The sequence below is a fragment of the Melanostigma gelatinosum genome (assembly GCF_949748355.1).
Source record: "Melanostigma gelatinosum genome assembly, chromosome: 12".
In the NCBI taxonomy this organism is placed as follows: Eukaryota; Metazoa; Chordata; class Actinopteri; order Perciformes; family Zoarcidae; genus Melanostigma; species Melanostigma gelatinosum.
Genome location: NC_136645.1, coordinates 16,269,075 through 16,287,408, shown reverse-complemented (window position 1 = coordinate 16,287,408; position 18,334 = coordinate 16,269,075). Strand labels below are relative to the sequence as shown.

General features: G+C 41.3%; 1 protein-coding gene across 6 annotated transcripts in view; it reads right to left on the bottom strand.

The window, feature by feature from the left end:
* Positions 1–296: 296 nt before the first annotated feature.
* Positions 297–18,334, bottom strand: part of LOC306785869 (neurexin-1a-like) — a gene marked incomplete at its 5' end in the record, with an annotated part of 228,738 nt that continues 210,700 nt past the window's right edge. For 5 of the 6 annotated variants that reach the window (XM_079280409.1, XM_079280405.1, XM_079280407.1 and 2 more), the window contains 2 exons: positions 297–2,067; positions 13,183–13,270. In XM_079280409.1, coding sequence (XP_079136535.1) covers positions 1,763–2,067; positions 13,183–13,270 — 393 coding nt within the window. In that variant the 3' untranslated portion in view covers positions 297–1,762. The remainder of the gene's footprint in view (positions 2,068–13,182; positions 13,271–18,334) is intronic. The other variant, XM_079280410.1, reaches the window with a different exon arrangement.

Genomic DNA, 18,334 nt, shown 5'->3' with positions numbered 1-18,334 from the left:
TGTCAGTAGACTGGTGTAAGTTCACTTAGGTAGTATTTTATTCATTTGAGTCTTCAAAACTAGTTTTTATAATTCATTTTTAGTGGAGTCCAAGAAGTGTTACAGTTGAACACAAAACACCCAAGAACAAAAAAAGAAGAGCAAACAAATAGAATTTATAATCATTATTTATAGTTCATGGTCATTTTCCTCATACTCATTCCAAGTACAGGTCTCCGGAAAGCAGAATTGACTGACAGAATGGCAGAACAAACACAGAACAGTTGAAATGGAGACTTATTTTGAGCTATTCTCCTCCGGTTTTGCATCAGCCCAAGCACACATTAGACAATCTTATAATACCACTTCGAAACACACACAGCAAGTTTATTTATTTTAATCATTGTCATCATCCATCATCCATCATCATCATCATCATCATCATCAACACTCATGTTCCCGGTGTTCATTCTCACTCATGTAAGTCAGGATTGAGGAGGAAGGCAGTGATTCTACCGGTATCCTTACAAGAGCGCCACACAAGTTGTCATGCCACGCCTCTCCGCCTATCAACGCCTTGTGAAGTTTTTGGGGAAAGGTTAGGCTGCTACTGGTCCGGAATCATCTATCTCGGGTTGGCATTTGTATAAAAACTATATCGGAACACATGTAAAAAAAAACAACCCAGAATCAAATTATTATCCAACTGAGAAAAATGCGGATGTTTTCATAAAATCTTCTATGTCTAGCAACACTTAATAACACTTATGTCTTCTTTTTGTCCTTTTTTTCATTTTATTCCAAAATGGTTGAGGAGCAGTTATAGTTTGCATCATCTATACAACAGGCTATAAAACACCACTTTGTCACAGTCCAGAAAGCACATATAGATGTGGTTGTACTGTATATAAACATATGTACTGTAATAAGATAATTTTGCGTGCATGGCCCCCAAATGATCACTTTAGAGCAATCCCCATGATTCTGAGGAAACTCTCTCCTTTGAGTTCACACGATGTGAAAACGAAGGTCTCCAGATTTCTTACTGGCACAACTGATATATTCTTTTAAAACATAGTCTTTCAAGAGAAACTGCCATCCAATCTCATCTTTGTACTGCAGCAGCTCAGTCAGCCAGGTATTAGTCTTTGCCGGCCATCACCGGCTCTTAAGTGAGTACTTTGGCTGATTCCTCGGACATCCGTCAGGGTATTTTTTTTCTCTCTCCGACTTCAACGTCACCTGAATTCTTTTTTTTTTTTTTTTTTTTAATCCACAGGAAATGTTTGGCGTATTTATCCATGTATCTATTTATGCATTGTGTCATTTCCTCTAGAAAAAGTCTCATCAACACAAACACAGGCAATGTATATGAAAACAGTAAGTTTGTAATGATTTTCCCTTTGCAAAGTGCATCAGCTCCTCTGTTTACCAGACACAAGGGAGTTCAATCACATCATCCTGGGCAAGGAATCAAGTCACAGATGGGTTAATGTTGTTTGGTTGTCATGTTAGATACGTATTCAGTTCATTTTTGACTGGTCGCCAGAGCCATTTTCTATCAGTCTCCATCTGGACTGAATCTTTTCAACTGTCTCAAGTGCTTGAGTCTAAAGAAAGTTATTTTTTTCACTTTTCATGGTTACTTTTCAGAGCATTGTCTTGTAGGAAAAATGACTAAATAATGTTCATCTTTGTTATTATACTATACACATGTTGAAGTCCTGATTTGTCTCTTCCACAAATGTTTAAGTTGGTCTAGCAAAGACCAACGCTTTGACAATCACACGTAGTACTCCTTGTCCTTGTTCTTCTTACTCTTGCTTGAGGTTTTTGCGGTGTTCACCGGTTTCTCTTTGACGATGCTGCCGTTGGACTGCGCGGAGTTGCTGATGTAGTTGCGACTCTCGTCTACGTGGTACGAACCTTCGTCTCTGTTCCGGTATTTGTACATAGCATAAAGCAGGATGAGAATACACAGCGCCGCCGCTGCCACGATGCCAACCACCATCCCCGTCGTGCTGCTGGACTCCCGGAAGACCTCCGACGTGCCTGGGTAACCCTTCGGTCCAGCACCGGTGGGATTGGCTGCAAGGGAGACAGAGATATGATTACCACAAGAGGTCTCAGCTCACCATCTTTTACATTTGATCACTATTCGTACAACTGGATTTATAGTGGTAAACAAATACATTTCTTCTCTGCATGTGTCGATCAATATCACAGTTTAACGTTGAATGATAGTACAGACACCGTGCCTCAAGGTTGCTGAAGCTAAAAGTGGATGTTGGCTGATAAGATTGGCTTTCCAGCCTACTAGAAGAGCAGTTACACTTTGAAGCGACAACAAACACCAACGTGAGAGGGTCCCAGTCAGATTCTGTCTAATTACATGAATACAAAAGTAGATTCTGAATCTTAAAGCCTTTAAAAATCGTATTGGTTTGCAAGATAAAACTCTCCCTCACAGTTAAATGAGACACACATACCCCCATGTGGATTTTCTTTTAAGACTTAAAATCCCCAAATTACTCTCGAAATTAGATTGAAATGCCACACTGCAGCACCCTGAATAAATTAAAATGCAGGAGCTGGACATTTTTTGTAGACTTTGCCTGAAGTATAAGCTATTTCATCTAATTGCCGAACAGCATTTGAATTCCTGCACAGTATTCTGATGATATTCACTTACAGCACACTCATGAATGAAAATTGCATTTGCAACATTCACTATATATCCAAGCAGCATGACAGCGTCACACAGTTTGTAAAAAATATATCTTTCAGAGAGAAACAATTCTTCAATTGACACAGCAAAGGCTGTCCCCACTTCTGTTCTGAAATGGTGCCATTCAATGGAGCATATTCTAAAAAACGCATCAACCCCCTGATATTATTCAGTCCTCCTGGCACGTCTCTCTGTGTGTGTTTTTGTAGCAGTCATCATTTCTGCTTAAGCCCTCTTTGTTGCATTTGTGAAATCCAAACAGTCAACACTAACATTTGGAAATGAAAGCACTCTGGTTCCGCTGGCTTGAGGCAAAAACATTATTTGAGGGATTTACAGCTGGGTTCAGATCATAGTTGTGTTGACGTGAAGATGTTACGCTTCGATTTGCATTTACACTGGACAAAACTGACACATGAATAGCTATGTTGCCATGTAGGTCTGAATTACTTCCTCTGTTTTGACTGGACAGCTATATGTTAAAGGTATTCAGCAAGCTTTGCAGTATTGTACTTTGCTGCGGCTCCTTGCCCTTGGCCACAGAGTGCAGGAACACTTATGCACTGAAAAGCCGATACTTGCACGATGAAGCTAAATATTGACCACTTTGTTACTCCCTGTAAATGACCTTAGAATGGTACGCTACAGATTTTATTTTGAAGTTGAAATGCTGTTGGAAGTGGTAGATTTAGAACGGTGAAAGTGCATCTTCCACAGGTAAATGTCGTACTTGTTTGTTTAGCACATGTATGATAAGGGCACAAGGTTTGTCAGCGTTAGGTTAGATATGTGTTTTATGAATAGTATTGATATTATAAGGCCACAGTGCTAAATGCTGTCCAGATATTAAAGATGGTTGGCTTTTATTTTATTTTTGCCCTTACGGTGTGTTCACAGTGTGTTCATGAAGCCACATTAATGTGTATGTGTCAGTTGAAGAGTTAGACCATCATTGAGCTGGGGACACTTTATTCTCCAGTATGCGTAATAGCAATTTAGTGAACACTCATTACGTATTGCAACTTCGGGTTAAAAGATGGGTATATGATCTCATGATCAAAATGACCTAATGGCATTATGCTAATAGTAACTACAATATTCATCTGAATAGTCGTGAATATTGATGTGATCATCAGTCTTTTAAGTAATTGGACAGGCGTCAACATGTTCTCTGTAATGAGTATTTGATGTTTATTCAAATACATTTGACCTTTCCTCTCTACTTTTTTTCAAGAACACAATAGTTTGCGAAAAATAAAATTGCATTATTCAGCTACGATATCAAACCAGCTTAAAAAAGAAATTTCTCCTTAAAACAAGAACACTCTTTCTTCATTATTTAAATCCGTTGATCTAGTCACGGATAACTTTCTTCCGAAGCAAGAACTCAGTATCCATAGTAGAGAGCAACTCTTTATCCATCTCTCACATCAAAAGGGAAAACCATGGAAAACAAAATTGTGATGCTACTTCTCTGACCAAAGAGGCTCAGAGAGCCTTGTTGTATCAAAAAGGTTGTTTCTTCCTGATCCATGAAGGACAGGCAGAATTAATAAGATGATACAGCACATCCCATCCTACACACCACTTTTGTGGCAATTTCTCAAAGTCGAAGGAGCACAATATATATAAGCGAGAAAGATCTTTGGGATTTTTTTCAAATGACAGTAAATACAACCATCTTTTTGCAATTACAATTTAAAGGACTGTGTCAATGCTCTTGCGTGATTTTATCCCATTTAATAAGGATCAAATATACCTATTCTGCAAACAATTTGTCTTTTCTTGGGATCCATTGGCTTGAATTGCTTTCTCTGCAATATGATCATGTTGGCAGACTCTTAAAACTTTTACTTTGAGTAAATCAATGTTACATTATTGCCTGTCTAACTGCACAGTATGTATTCTACAATTATGCATGATTGATTGGTAGCTTAAACTAACCAGCAAATAATTTGCAAAAATAACATGTCCTACCTCTTTGGACTATTTCACAGTAATTATTGTTGCCATTGTTATTTTCCAGTGTTTACACAATGAAGAACTTCAACTGTTCGATGACACTGATGGCATCATGCCATGCTCTTGTGGATCGTTTCCACCAGTGAATAGGGAAGTGATTGCACATCAGTATGCCCACTTGTTCTGAAAGCTGTCCAAGTTATAACACAGCGCTCCTTATGTCTCTGATAGCTCTCTTCACTGTTTCTCTCTCTTGAGTCTCACTAAGTATTGATGGCCTTAGGGATAAAGTACTTTTTTAATTGCATTCATTTCTCTTCTTGAGCAACAATGAACATCATTTGTGGATGGTGTAATATTGCTAATGACCCACACACACGGCACGTGGCATCTATCTTAGCTTAGATCTTGTTCATGCGATGCCTAAAGGGCATGGGAAAGTGTAAACTGTAAAGGGCAAAAGTTCTCTAAGCTGTCTGCCAGGAGAAAAGATGTTGCTGCCGTTCATTGACATGTTTTCCACCATGGTTACACTGATCAGCGGCTCAAGTATGCGTCCAATGTCAGCAGACATTCAAGGGCAAGCGGAGAGTAGGCTACCACTGGTGGATCGAGTGTGACTGAGCGTTGCAACAGATTAGCTCTGCTTCTGACAAGCCCACTTATCCTTGCAGACAGGTGTGAAGAATGTTCTCCCCTTGTGGGCAAAAGCCACTGGTTGACACGGCTCTTCACCAGCAAGCCATTGTGTGGGCCTTATTGGTGAGTTACTTTCATATTTACTACCTACCCTTTGTTCGGGGTCAAAAAGTTGAAAGTGTAGATATCATAGCAGGTTGATGGAGGGGAGCGCTCTCGATGTGGCACTTGAGGGTTGTATATGAGACCACGGCTGGCTCTACCAGCAAGGAGACAGAGCTAGAAGAGTTCAGGAGGCAGGCGGCCTCAGCCTGCTATTTCAGGAGTGAGTCATGTGATAACAGAACCATGGTGCACTGTTGTTCATTCTGTGAACCAACACCTCCAGCTCTGGGCTTTGTTATTCCCTCTTGCCTGGATCTGTTGATTGGCTCCCCACAGGCTGTGTTCGCACGAAGACTTTATCATTAGAACACCCTCAATCAACTGACCACAGTTTTCCGTTCATTAGTGGAAATGTAAAAAACGTGAAGTAAGTAGCAGAGTAGTGACCACTAACTCAAGCACTAACACTGCATTTAGCACATCGCTGAAACAGCCATGTTTTTTTGTTGGAAAAAGATTAGCATTCATTACAGCTCATTAGCTCGCATTTAGTCTCAGCAGTGTCTGTCAAACAGCCACCTGATGGCACGCAGGGATCTTTCCAATTCCTTTAAATTAACTGATACACCTGACGATGCGGCCCATTTGTTACCCATGAGTCTGGCTGTGCACCCTGCCCCGCTTTCCCTCAAGATGGGTTCAGGCAAAGTAATGTGGCAGGCACGAGGCCTTCGAGAAAGCCTCATAAGAGCTCAGTCAAAACGCATCTGCCTGTCTATTCATCAGCACTCCGTCACCTCAGAATGAAGGCACATAAACTGAGAAAGAAATAGCACCTGAAACAAGTGTTTAAAATGATGACCGCTCTTATACCCTCTACTTGAGCTTACCCAAGGGTAAAATTAGACATGGGGAAAATGACCTTAAAGTGCCGTCTAGCTTCATGGCAGCATAGCGGGGATGCAGTTGTGAAGCGATATAGGTAAGCTCAGGGGGGTTAACTTTTGAAGGATTGCAGTTATGTTAAAGCCGCCAGAATAACTTTCTCCTCTCCGTCCCAGAGCGAGACTGAAATTACAGTATCACATCGAGACCATCATAAAGTCCTTGCTGCTTTATTCACAAGGACAACAGTTAATGTTTCAGTAATTTCGTCACAAATCATTTGCTTTCACCAATCTTTGCTGAGATACGGCAGCGGTAAATAAAGAAGCACAGATGATCCTATATATGACCCTCACCAATACATGTTAGTGAAAAAATAGCTGGAATAGCCTGACCAGGAATTCCTATCGCCGTACAGAGAAGCAATGACATGGGCACAGATTGGTTTGGCTTCAATGTTCTGGTTCCTGCAGGGTTGAAAGCATATTTTCTCTTAATTTTACCTGGATTCTTCAGTATGGAAACACAAGTGTGCTTCTTGGAGATATTACCACAGGTGCAATAGAACTCGTCGTTAAAATGCCTGATGTGATTTCCCTCCTTTTTTGCATGACTTCTTTTTGCCATGTGCTCTCAAGGAGAGGAATGGGATCAGAGATTCCAGACTGTCAGGCGGAATTTGGATAAATGGTCCTCTTCAAAGACTATTTTTCCTCATTTGTTTGGTAATTTGTAACAGGGTGAGCAGTTGACGCCCCCGTCAACTGCTCACCCTGTTACAAATGGATGAAGGAAGGGGGGGGAGGGAGGTTACTTCAGGTGTGCGCGAGGCTCGTTCAGCGGTAATGGAGCAACCAACCAGGACTGCTTCGGACATATTGACTGGACAGACGAGGCTTGGCCTTTCATTAACTGGTGGTGGTAATGTGTCAAAAGGGTTTTGTAGAGTACATATGGACGATGCACGTTGAGTTACGGTAAATATCAGGCAAACAATCAAAGAAAGAAGTTATTTTTAGTAAGCAGGTGATGAAAGGGGATCTTGTGTGAACTCGGTGCGGTGCATCTTAAGAAGGTGTAGCTGTGGGATGCCTTCAGAGCGACTCCGAGCTTAGTTGGCATGCTCAGTGACACGTTGCTGTTATTCAGCCAGATTATACCATCTTCTTACTTCACATATCCAGCTATAATCACAAGCTGTCAGAGACGTCATATAGTTTGGGATCAGTCTGTAGACAGGTCACTGTATCAACTGCAGCAGAGCAAAAACACTTATTAAATCCCTCTTGCCGCCGTAATTATCTGAATGTCCCCGAGAAGTGATGCGAGCCATCCTGTACTTGTGACATGCTGGCAGCATGCCTGATGACAGCATGCATGTGTGAGCCTGAAGTGACTCCGCTCATGCTCATGGCGGGATGATGAACAGAGAGCTGAGCGGGCAAGTGAGAATTATTAAAAGGTGTCTGAATTAGCCTCGTGAAAGGTATGGCACAATTTAAGCTTTTGCCCATAGGGGCTTCACTTAAAGAGGTGAGATGAAAGAAGCTTATTCAGCTTGAAAGTCACAAGTCTGGAGCTCGTCTCTTGATTCGATTCTTACAGAGTCAAGTTACATGTTCTTTGGGTCTATGTTTGTGATATATCCAGTATATAGCTACACAGAAGCTTTTCCTTCCTTCTGCAATCAAATCTAAGCTACAGACTCACACTGTGTTATTTAAACTGTACTGTGAACTGTGTATATGAAGTGTGATGGCACTCTTTTAGTTTCGTAAAATAAAAATAATTTTTTAGAGACTATTTCGCAACATAACAACCATCATTATATGATAAGTATTCTATTTTTCTGGCTTGGAAAAATACAGTAAGTGCCCAGATCAGAGGTCTTTCATACTGTGGCTAGACAGAGAAGTAAAAAAAAAAAAATCCAGCATTAACGTGCATCTTTAGAAAGCATTTTACCGATTGGTCAACTGTGAATTGTTGAGTAATATTTCAAAGGCCCAGCTTACTTATACCATTAACATAACTGACCTTTGGCTGGGCTTCTTTTCTTTTCTTGGGAAAGCAAAGTCTTTCATGCCCTACTTAGACTTATAAACCGACACATTGTGTTAGCATCAATGTCAGCGCACCCAAAAGATGTGTGGCAGAAACATAAAAATAATTGAAAATGTAAATATGGTGGGATCAGACTGGAAGAGAAAGACTGACAGCGAGTGTGAAATCCTGTTTTCTCTTCAGAACACACTTCATTTAAAATAGAATGTAGAAAGAAGACGTGGACGGCATAATCCTCACTGAAAGAGAGCAGAAAAACAAAAATGGCAGAATTCCATAAGATGGTCTGCATAAATTGGCACGGTATGCAGTAATAACAGCAATGAATTTTGCAAAAAAAAAAAGCATGCGTGACGCTTGGAGGTCATCGCTGCTGTTTGATGGGTATGAGCTCTGGTCACATTCAATGGGCATCCTAGTCTTCAGAAGGCTTTTTAATTTATTAAACCAACACTGCTAGAGGCATTCTGTTGGCATGCAAGGTGCATGCCACTGTGTTCAGCAAAGGAGGGACTGAACACACACAGAGCTCCAGCTGGGTATGATTGAATAACCTATTAAATGTGGGCAGTGACCTCTTAAACCAGAACAGTGCTCTTAATGTTTCGTTAATCTCACAGCTACTTTTAAAACAATAATTCACTGTAATTTGTCTGCCTCTGGCTTGTTGCACTCCAGTCATAGCCATCGGGTTAAAGAGAGTATTCATTTGCAGTTAGATTTATTGGTTTACTCTATGTATTGTTTCCCCAGCCATGAATGAAATCTATTAAAACAAATGTCAGACACATTAGCAGCTGCTAAACTCATGTCACTGCAGGAGGCATGAGGATAGAAAAAGATGAGAGAGCATAGAGTGAAGAGGAAACTGGAGATGATTCACCTTAACCTGCCTCTGGGCAATCTACAGTGGAGGGCTCCTGGAGCTAAGAATAAAAGCACGAAGAGATTATTTGTGAAATGTAGAAGGTTAAGAATACTAAAACTCTCACTGAGACTGCTGGTGTGTGCTTACATTTGACAAGAAGCTAATTTCTTTCATACGTATTAAATAATTAACGATGGCTCAATGGTGGAAAAGGTGGCAACAAAATAAAGACACATTTCCGGCTGATGAATCCGACGGTATGTTAGGATATATCACTCTCCTTCTGTGTGCTCTGAGTTCAGAGGAAAAATATAATGTATTCTGAAATCAAGAGCAAGAGAACACGTTACATATTTTCCTTTACAGACGGCAGAATGTATTACACCAATCGACTATGAATTGGCTGTTTCAGGGGTCAGGATAACACATATTGAACTTTCGCTATGTATATAAACATATAGTAAAAAAAACATCATTATCTAATGTTATGTTTTTACTCAACACACTTAAAGGACTTTCTGGCAGAGGGTCAGAGCAAAGAATGGAAACAGTGCGAAACAGCTAGTTGAAGCTAAAATGGAAAATTGCTGTTTTAATTCGGTTTTTGTACAGATTAAACAAACACGATATGATGCATTAATCAGTGAGCTCTAGAGTCTATAGGTACTGTCAGAGATGTTGTCACCAGGCAAGCTGTTTCCAGTATTTATGCTAAACTAAACTAACTGGGCAATATTACTGTGAATAGAAAATATTGCATATGAAAAGACATAAATAAATACATTATTTTTTCGTAAATGAACAGTATAAATCCCAACTGTTATTTCCTGTTGCAACAAAATAGTGTTCTCAAAATGATCAGATTTGGTGACTAGAATTTAACTGATTTGAACAAATAAGGGCGTCTAGCAGCAAGAACGCTCCGTAGAAACACCCAATGATGAGGGACAAAGGCAGTTGTACGGTAACCTTGGATATGGGTCACTGTGCAGCTGCTGCCCTCCATCAACGGCCTGCATGACGCCAATGAAATGAATCAGGCAGGTAAGAGACATCCGTTCCAGCTGACCCCATGCAGCTCGGCAGCAACCTGTTCCATTAACTTTCCCCACGAAAACCGAGGTTGGTACTTGAATCAGCACCAACCACCATCTCGACAGATTTCTAATCAGGCTATTTTCACACAACTGCGCAATTCTCCCCGATGATTGGCCGTCACTTCACTGTGGCCTTTAAATCACTTTAAAACACTTTTTTTGTGGAAAAGGATTCTTTCATGCTAAATGTCAGGATTTATATCGTATTTCTTTAACATCAGACTTGCCCTTAAAGGCACGTTCGTTCTCTTGTTACCATTCTGTCTGAGATGAGATCATATGGGAGCTCAAGCATTTGACACATTGTATTTTCCTTCACAATTTTCACAATAGCCATCACAAAGATAGATGCCCTAATAATGTGTGCCTGAAATCATCATCACAGTGATATTCAGCTCGCACAGCCCTGCTGCTTAGTACATGCACATTCCCGGAACGATTACAGATCTCCTTTTACAGATCAGATGTGTTGCAGCATCATGGGTCTGTGTATTCCTCAGTGGTTTCCTGAACCGGGTTGGGTGGGGGGGAGCGATTCAATTTGCTGCAGTAAGATCTAATCTGAGTCCTGCTGGGTGATAAGCTCTGCTGGTACCACAGGCTTTCCATGGTGTCCGGAGGTAAGAGAAATACAGTTTACCCGGTTGATGTCACTCAACTCCAGATGATACATGGGAAGATCTAGAGCTGACCTTGGGCCACAGATAGCTCACATACTAGTCTGCTTCAAAGCTCACCTCTTGGGATCACTGATGCGCCAACATTATCATACGGTATACATGTGCTGTGAAGTCTGAGCACAAGTTTGAGAGAAACAGAGATATCAAGACAGCGCGTGCACGTCTGCCGTCTGCTTTTGAGTTGAACAGACGGAACAGACGGTCAAAGTGCTGGCTGAAAAATGATATATTATTTGTGTCATTAAAAGGAGTTGGTTGAACAGTAATATGAGAAAGTGGTCCCTTTATCAACGACAGTGGATCCAGTTCTTCATGCACAGCAAACCCGTCTGAGAGTTGGTGAGTGCTTGGCAGAGCGTGTGAATCGTTCTGAATGTAGATATTAATCAGGATACGGTGTTAGACAGCTGCCACCCTGGGACCCCACAGCTCTGGTGTCAAATCCCCTTCAGTAATCACAGAAGGAGAGGGATACTTTGCTCGGGGAGTGTGCGTCCCTGAGCATCACGCAGTTCGCGACTGATGTTTTGGCAGATGCCCTTGTCAAAAAATATCATAATGCAAGCTGCTAGTGTGAATCAGTGCGCACACCAATCCCCTGTGAATGGTATTTGACAGAGTTAGCAGATGTACATTGGAAGTACCTATTGTGATGCTGCCCAATGGGAGTATCACTCTAATGTGCAGTATGAGAGTTAGCAAAAGCTAATCTTGCGAGTGGAAGGCCAAAGGAACAGGAAGAGAGACAGACTAGAAAGCTGATAGTCGTTGCTGTGGGGTGGACATTCATTTAGTGGAGGTTTTATGACCGCATAGTGATCGATAGCACATCTAGATGGAGTGGGGGGCCTTGGGTCTGGACTTAATTGTTCTCTGTGCGTCTCATCACTTCAAAATGCATTTGAGAATCCTTCTACTCAAAGGCGGGAGCAAGGGTTAGACTTAATTGCCTTCCGTGTGTGGCAAGGTAAGAGATTAAAAGTTTGGCTGCATTGCAGGGAACAGACAGATATACAATCCTAATTTGTCTAAGAGTAAAGCTAATAAGAACCAGGGGAACAGGGAGTGCTTCCTTTTGTTTAAACATATCAGGGGTCTTGAACACACAATAACAACTATGGACAGAAATATACTACACACTTCACCCACTCCTCTCTGGGTTTCCCTCTCTGCTCATTAGAAAATGCTATGTGCTGACGATGAAACAATATGTGCACAATTAAAACACAGCAATAACAGCTTCTTTGACACATACAAAACACCGTACCCAGGTGTGAACTACCAGTTATGCGTCCAATTCTCAGTGACAGAGCTGTTCTGATTAAAAGTACTGGTGTTGGGTGCGTTCTATCTCAAAGCCAAAGAAGAGGAAGCTATTATCTCGGAACTCATCAGTGTATGAACTGAAAATTAGCATTTTATGTTGAACATTTAGAAAAAAAAAGGAAATTTTGGACTTTTTTTTGTTGTTGCTGTAAGTTACTGTTAAGAGGTTTGACATCATATCTGTGCCGTAAGTGATTCTACAAGCAGCAGCCAGTTATCTTAGTTTAGCATAAAGACTGGAATCAGTTAGCTCACTTTGTTACCTTTGTACAGAGCCAGGAAAGACGGCCCGTTTACAATATTTATGTCAAGCTAAGCTAACCGGCTGCTGCCTGTAGCATCATATGTAGTGCACAAATATGAGAGCGATGTCGATTTGATCAAAATCTCAGCAAGAAAGTAAAATAAAATGTATTTATAAAATTTTAAACTATTGCTTTAAGCAATTGTGGTTAAAATGTTAGCCCAGCGGACCTTCTATGTTTAGATAGTCAATTGCAGCCGAAGGCTTATAAGATTTAGAAAAGAATAAAAAAAGTTTTCCTGCATTTATATTTTCTGTTCCTGAACATTGAAATATAAGAACCAGTAAAATCATACTCTGTGGCAGGATGGAAGCTTCCCAGACAGCCCTAATGGATAGCCTCTGGCTTGCTGTATTATGCGGTTGGTGGTAGCCAGAAGAAGAGCAACTCTGCCTCTGAGAAGTGTTAAAGCCCTGACTGAAGCTCCACTCTGCTCATTTAAACAGTGTGCGTTAGCCTAGAGTGTCTTGGTGGGGGTGGACTATGACACACAGAGATACGGTGACACACCCAGAGAGAAGTAGAATAAAAAGAGATGACTAACCTAACCCACCTGAGCTCGGCTCACAGGGATCAATGTCTTCATCATCGCTCGGACACTCGGCTGATGCCACCAGCAAGTCGTCGGTTGTCTGAAAAGAGAGAAGCACACAGTCGAGCGGTGAGGGCATGAAATACTTAGCTGCATCAACGGGGTAAGATGGCTCCCATTCAGAGCTACCAGTAATGGTGTTTCCAGAGGGTTAGCTTGAGGACAGCGGGGCAGATGAGATGTGAATCCAGACAGCGACACTGTTTGGCTGCTGGATTTATCGGTCAACACGGTCACACGCTGCCTTGCGCTGTAGCAGCTGCTGCACTGCTTTCCAGGCAACACTATCCTTACAGAAATGAGATCTGGTTATTGAGGAACAGTGGAGGCTAAAGTTCACAGCGCAATTGTCAACTTGCATGCTCAGTTTGTGCCGCAGTGTGTGGCTTTGCATGGCCCTTCAACGGACTGTTAAGAGCCATCACAGAACACCTCTGACATTTAGAAGACAAGCAGCCATGAAGGCTTAAAGCAAGAGATTGGAAAACAAAGGGCAGAGCAGCAGAGGTTTAATCAATATAACTTCTTTCGATGTGATTCAGTCTCTCTTTTTCAAAATGAGAATAGAAAATAAACCAAAATCATTGCATATACTCGACGGAGGTGTTTAATTATTCACACCAAAATCCATTTCAGACTACTTTCAATGCACGTCATCACCCAACCAACACAACGCATTTGACCCTCTTGAAAAATGGGAAAGGGCAAACAAAAGACCAGAAAAAAAGTATACTGTAAAACATTATACTGCAATGTTCTTTTATAGTCTTGCTTCAGGCCGTTTGATCAGCTCTGCGTTAAAGGTCATTTCATTTAAGCATGGCAGCCTCTTCAGGGCCGGGTTAGATTTTGGGTTATGGAGCGCTGCTAAGCAGAATAACCTGCTGCTGTACATTTAGCCTTGCACCTCTGCTTACCCTCTCTGTACTAATACTTTTAAAACCTCGAATGCAAGACTGACAATATTTACTGCACTTACATTGTCATACTCTCTGGTATGGATGTGTATGACAGCCACAAAATAAAAAAAGAGAAGGGGTGAGAAATGCATTATGCTGCAAAATTGAAGATGGACCTGGGGTTTTATTCAATTCCTGCCATTATTTCACTGATGTTTGACTGTCCAGCAAACCATATCTGCAAGTTGAATTAGTATTGATTCATCTTAAGGAAATTAAAGGTGATTCAATTTGCTTAACATCCATTTGGCTTCATATAATGCAATTTTATTGTGACCGTAACATCATTTGGACATTCTGGACACGGACCAACATCATCTTTACATAATATACCTGAAAATGATAGATCAAAGCCATTAAGGGAGTTGTGGTCGGAGGGCTGTTTTTGGTGCATCTGTGCTGGGTGAGGCCCGGGGAAGCCATCCAAATGTATATTTAATTTGCTGTGCATGAGGCTGATATACAGTGTCGGCCATCCAGATGGCAAAACTGCCGGATCCTGGAGTGCCACATCCATCACTTCAGCCTTGTGATTTGTTTTTCCTGGCGGGAGATCTTGACACTCTGCACTCACTGGCAGAGGTACGGGAATCAAATAATCAATACTCCCGCTCTCTTCTTCCCACCTTACCAAGCTCATTCTCTCTCTCTCTCTCTTTTCAACTCTGTCCTTCAGATTTATTTGCGAGCAGAGAGGAGGAAGCAATGTGATGTGGGTGTAGTAGATGTAGGTTAATTCCCTATCGAAAGGAGTGGAGGTATATGCCCGTTCATATTTACATGTTTCTTTCCTCATTCAGGTCAGACAGCTACAGCCTGATGCCTTCAACTTCATCACCACAGCAAAATGCAATAATGAAAATGGATATTTGTTTATCTCTTTACCGGAGAATCTTTGATTTTATGATTCAAAGGTCCAGACATTGTATCCAGTCTTTTATGAGATGAATCTGCAATTCAAAGCTTAAATTCTATAGAAAATCGTTCTGCCCTTTAAAACTCTGCATTACACAGACATTCTGAAATAACTGTAAGGAACTGAAATGTGAAAAGTGTCACTGCACCTTGATTGAGATTTCCAAACAAGCGACAGGGAACCGTGATGTATAACTGTCATAGCACCGCCATAAAAGAAATGTCATTTCACCCTCCAAGGACAAAGGCGGTGCACAGTTCTGTGTAAGTGTAGCTCAATTGTCCAATCCTTCTTAGATCTTATCAAAATATCAACCCCATGCTTTACCTTTTAATGAATATTGCGTGTGTATAGTGGATGTAAGCCTATGAATCAAGGCTAAAATGAATTTGCATGTTACTGGGCGTCAGTCTGCCAGCCAAGATTAGTGTGTAGGTCAACATTTTGATGTGGTCATGACCTGGTTGAAATCCAATAACATTACCAATTCATGGTGTCCTCCTCCAATGCTTGACTTCTTTTTCAGCTGTGGCAATTCAATGTGGGCTATGTGAGGGGCTTACCATGCAATTAACCACTGTGATGAAAACTGACTGGTACCTTGGGTGGGATGTCTGGAAAGGACACTGGCATCTTTGGATATCTTTTTTTGTTTAAAAGGAGAAATAACACAGGCTCTGCATGTGGTGATTTTGAGTTAAAAATAAAAGAGGTTTCCTGATCTAAATGGCACTTTTTTTTACGTTTTCCAGAAATACTGTATGTGTTTGGGAGAGTTCATTAGCTCAGCAGAGTCAGGTTTACTGATGCGTAGAGCATCATGCCCACAGGAAAGATGCTTCAATAGATAAGCGAATAAACAAGATGTACCTGTAGTTCATTTTATGAAGGTACTTCCAAAATGCTAAAAGCAAAGGCCCTGGGCTTGCAAAGCCTCATTAATCTAGCGGTAAAGTGCTGAAGCCATGGTGAACCTAAAGCACAGCTCATTTATCTGCCTGCTCAGAGCAGCAGAGAGCACACTCCTATGAGAAGTACTGAGGAAACCTGGGGAGACAGTTGGGAGTATGAAACACACAATAATGGCAGAAAAAGAGATACTGGAGAGAGAAACCTGCTTTTAGTGTTCATACAAAATGTATGAACACGTTCATAGTTTCCAGGTACAGTGTCCTTTCAAATTCTTCATGTGTCGGGGGAATTTTCTGTACAAAGACAAGAGAAGAATAAATCTTGTTCGACTTTATAGCGGAGTAAAGTTATTGACTGACCTTGGCTCGTGCACTGATTGAACCATCAAAGGGGATGTGGACCAGGAAATTCCAACCTGACTCAGCCAAAGGCGCCCTGGTGCTTTCTTTAGCACTGTCACGGCGGTTTTCGATCTCTGACGATTGATAAATAGTCCTCTTTAATGAGATGGCCCGGCCAAGCCGTGTGGTCTACATGCAAGCTCACGAAAGCCTAGTCAGCAGTGTCATCCTGGTAGACATCAGGTTTTCTACAGAACTGATCTGTTCACCGCTTTCTAATATCTACTGTATGGAGTAGGTGGCTTTGCTGTAATGCTCTACATTTGTACACTTCTGCCCTGAACGCATGTTTTCCCCTCTTGGCAGGGAGAGAGAGGAGGGAGAGGACTGCTCTTCAGAGAGGAGGCTGTGTGCAGCCCGGTGCTCGAGAGCAAGAGACACCTTCTCTGTGATAACCTGTCGGCATGTCTCTACGGAGAGCCGTGGGTTTTCACATTGTTTTCTCTCTGGTCTAATTTGATGAATGCTCTCTGGCACAAAAAATGTCTCTTCGGAGACGAGCTGAAAGTCAGGAGGACACTGAAGGCATCTGAAGGGTTTATCCGAACCATGCCTCTGCTGTAATGTATTCCACTGAGAATGCTTGCTATTTTCTTTTTCCTCTCTCCTTTTCTATTTCCCCCCCCCTCGTAAGCCCTGTTTTTGTCCAATATAAGCTCTTGTTTTCCAAATCTCCCTCTCTCTTCTTATATAGCTGATCTGTAACAATAATACAATTGATGTTTTTTTTTTAACTCAATGTCTGTATGCTGTTGCTTATCAATACTTGTTGTCAATCCCAATACTTTTTCAGAATGCCAAAAATGCTGCGCTATTTGCCAGTCGATTCTGGGTTGATTGAAAACTCTAATATTAGATGGCGTTGCTCCACACTATCGCAACACATAAAAAAACCTTTCTGTCTACTAAACTGCAAGCAAACCTGCAGATTCTGCCTCATAACTTCTTATCTTTCTCTGCGTCTGATCCTTCATTTCCACAGCTCATTTGCTCATACTGCACACAAGCCTTCAGACGGAAGCGCCCTATACTGAATAACCGTTCCCCGCGGTCTGTCACTATTTTCGGACCATACAAGGGAGAAATCACTGATAGAGGTGGACTGCACAAAGGTCTTATTTTTTTTCAACATGTAGGATGTTATCTATCATAGTCCTTGAAATGATCTTTTCTTCTTATCCCACTTTAAATGCCAACGGAGCAGGTTTTAGAATCATATTGTTTATGAAAATGTGATTTCTGGATATTTAGAAGACATACGCATAATGTGTATTTCTATTCTGGAATATTTCTATGCTGGAATATTATTGCTTCACCAATTATGACGCTGAGAATATCTATTGAAAATATTTACGACTTTGTGTTCGGCTTTTCTGATAAAAAGCAAATAATAACCATTTTCCTGCTTTTTTAGTTTTTATGTATTTAACCAGAAGGGCAGTGCAATGCCAGAAAAAAACCACTAACTACATGTTTCATACTGTTCTTGATATTGTCCTCATGTTTTTATATTATCTCATGATAATCCCAGATAAATCATATCAAGGTTACTCTCAGGACTCCACTTGAAGCCAATGCTATAGGTGTTACATATATCTTGTCTGTAATTGGCCCTTGAAGCCAAAGCTCCAACTGCCTCTAAAAGCAGTGGAATCAGTATTCTCTATATGTTGCTGTTCGAACCGTGTGCCATTATTTCTCATGCTGGCTCTGAGTTACGATAGTGCCCCGCTAGTGTCCAGACCTGACCAGAGTTGCAGTCTGCACAGACTAATTGGGAGGAGTTTGTTGTCCTAAGCCTCACTCTTGCAGCAACACATCATTAGTGTGCCAGTGAGAGAGAGAGAGGGGGGGGAGAGGGAGGCGATGGGACGGCAGATAGAGCGACTCATGGTTAGACACGGCAGGAATCTACC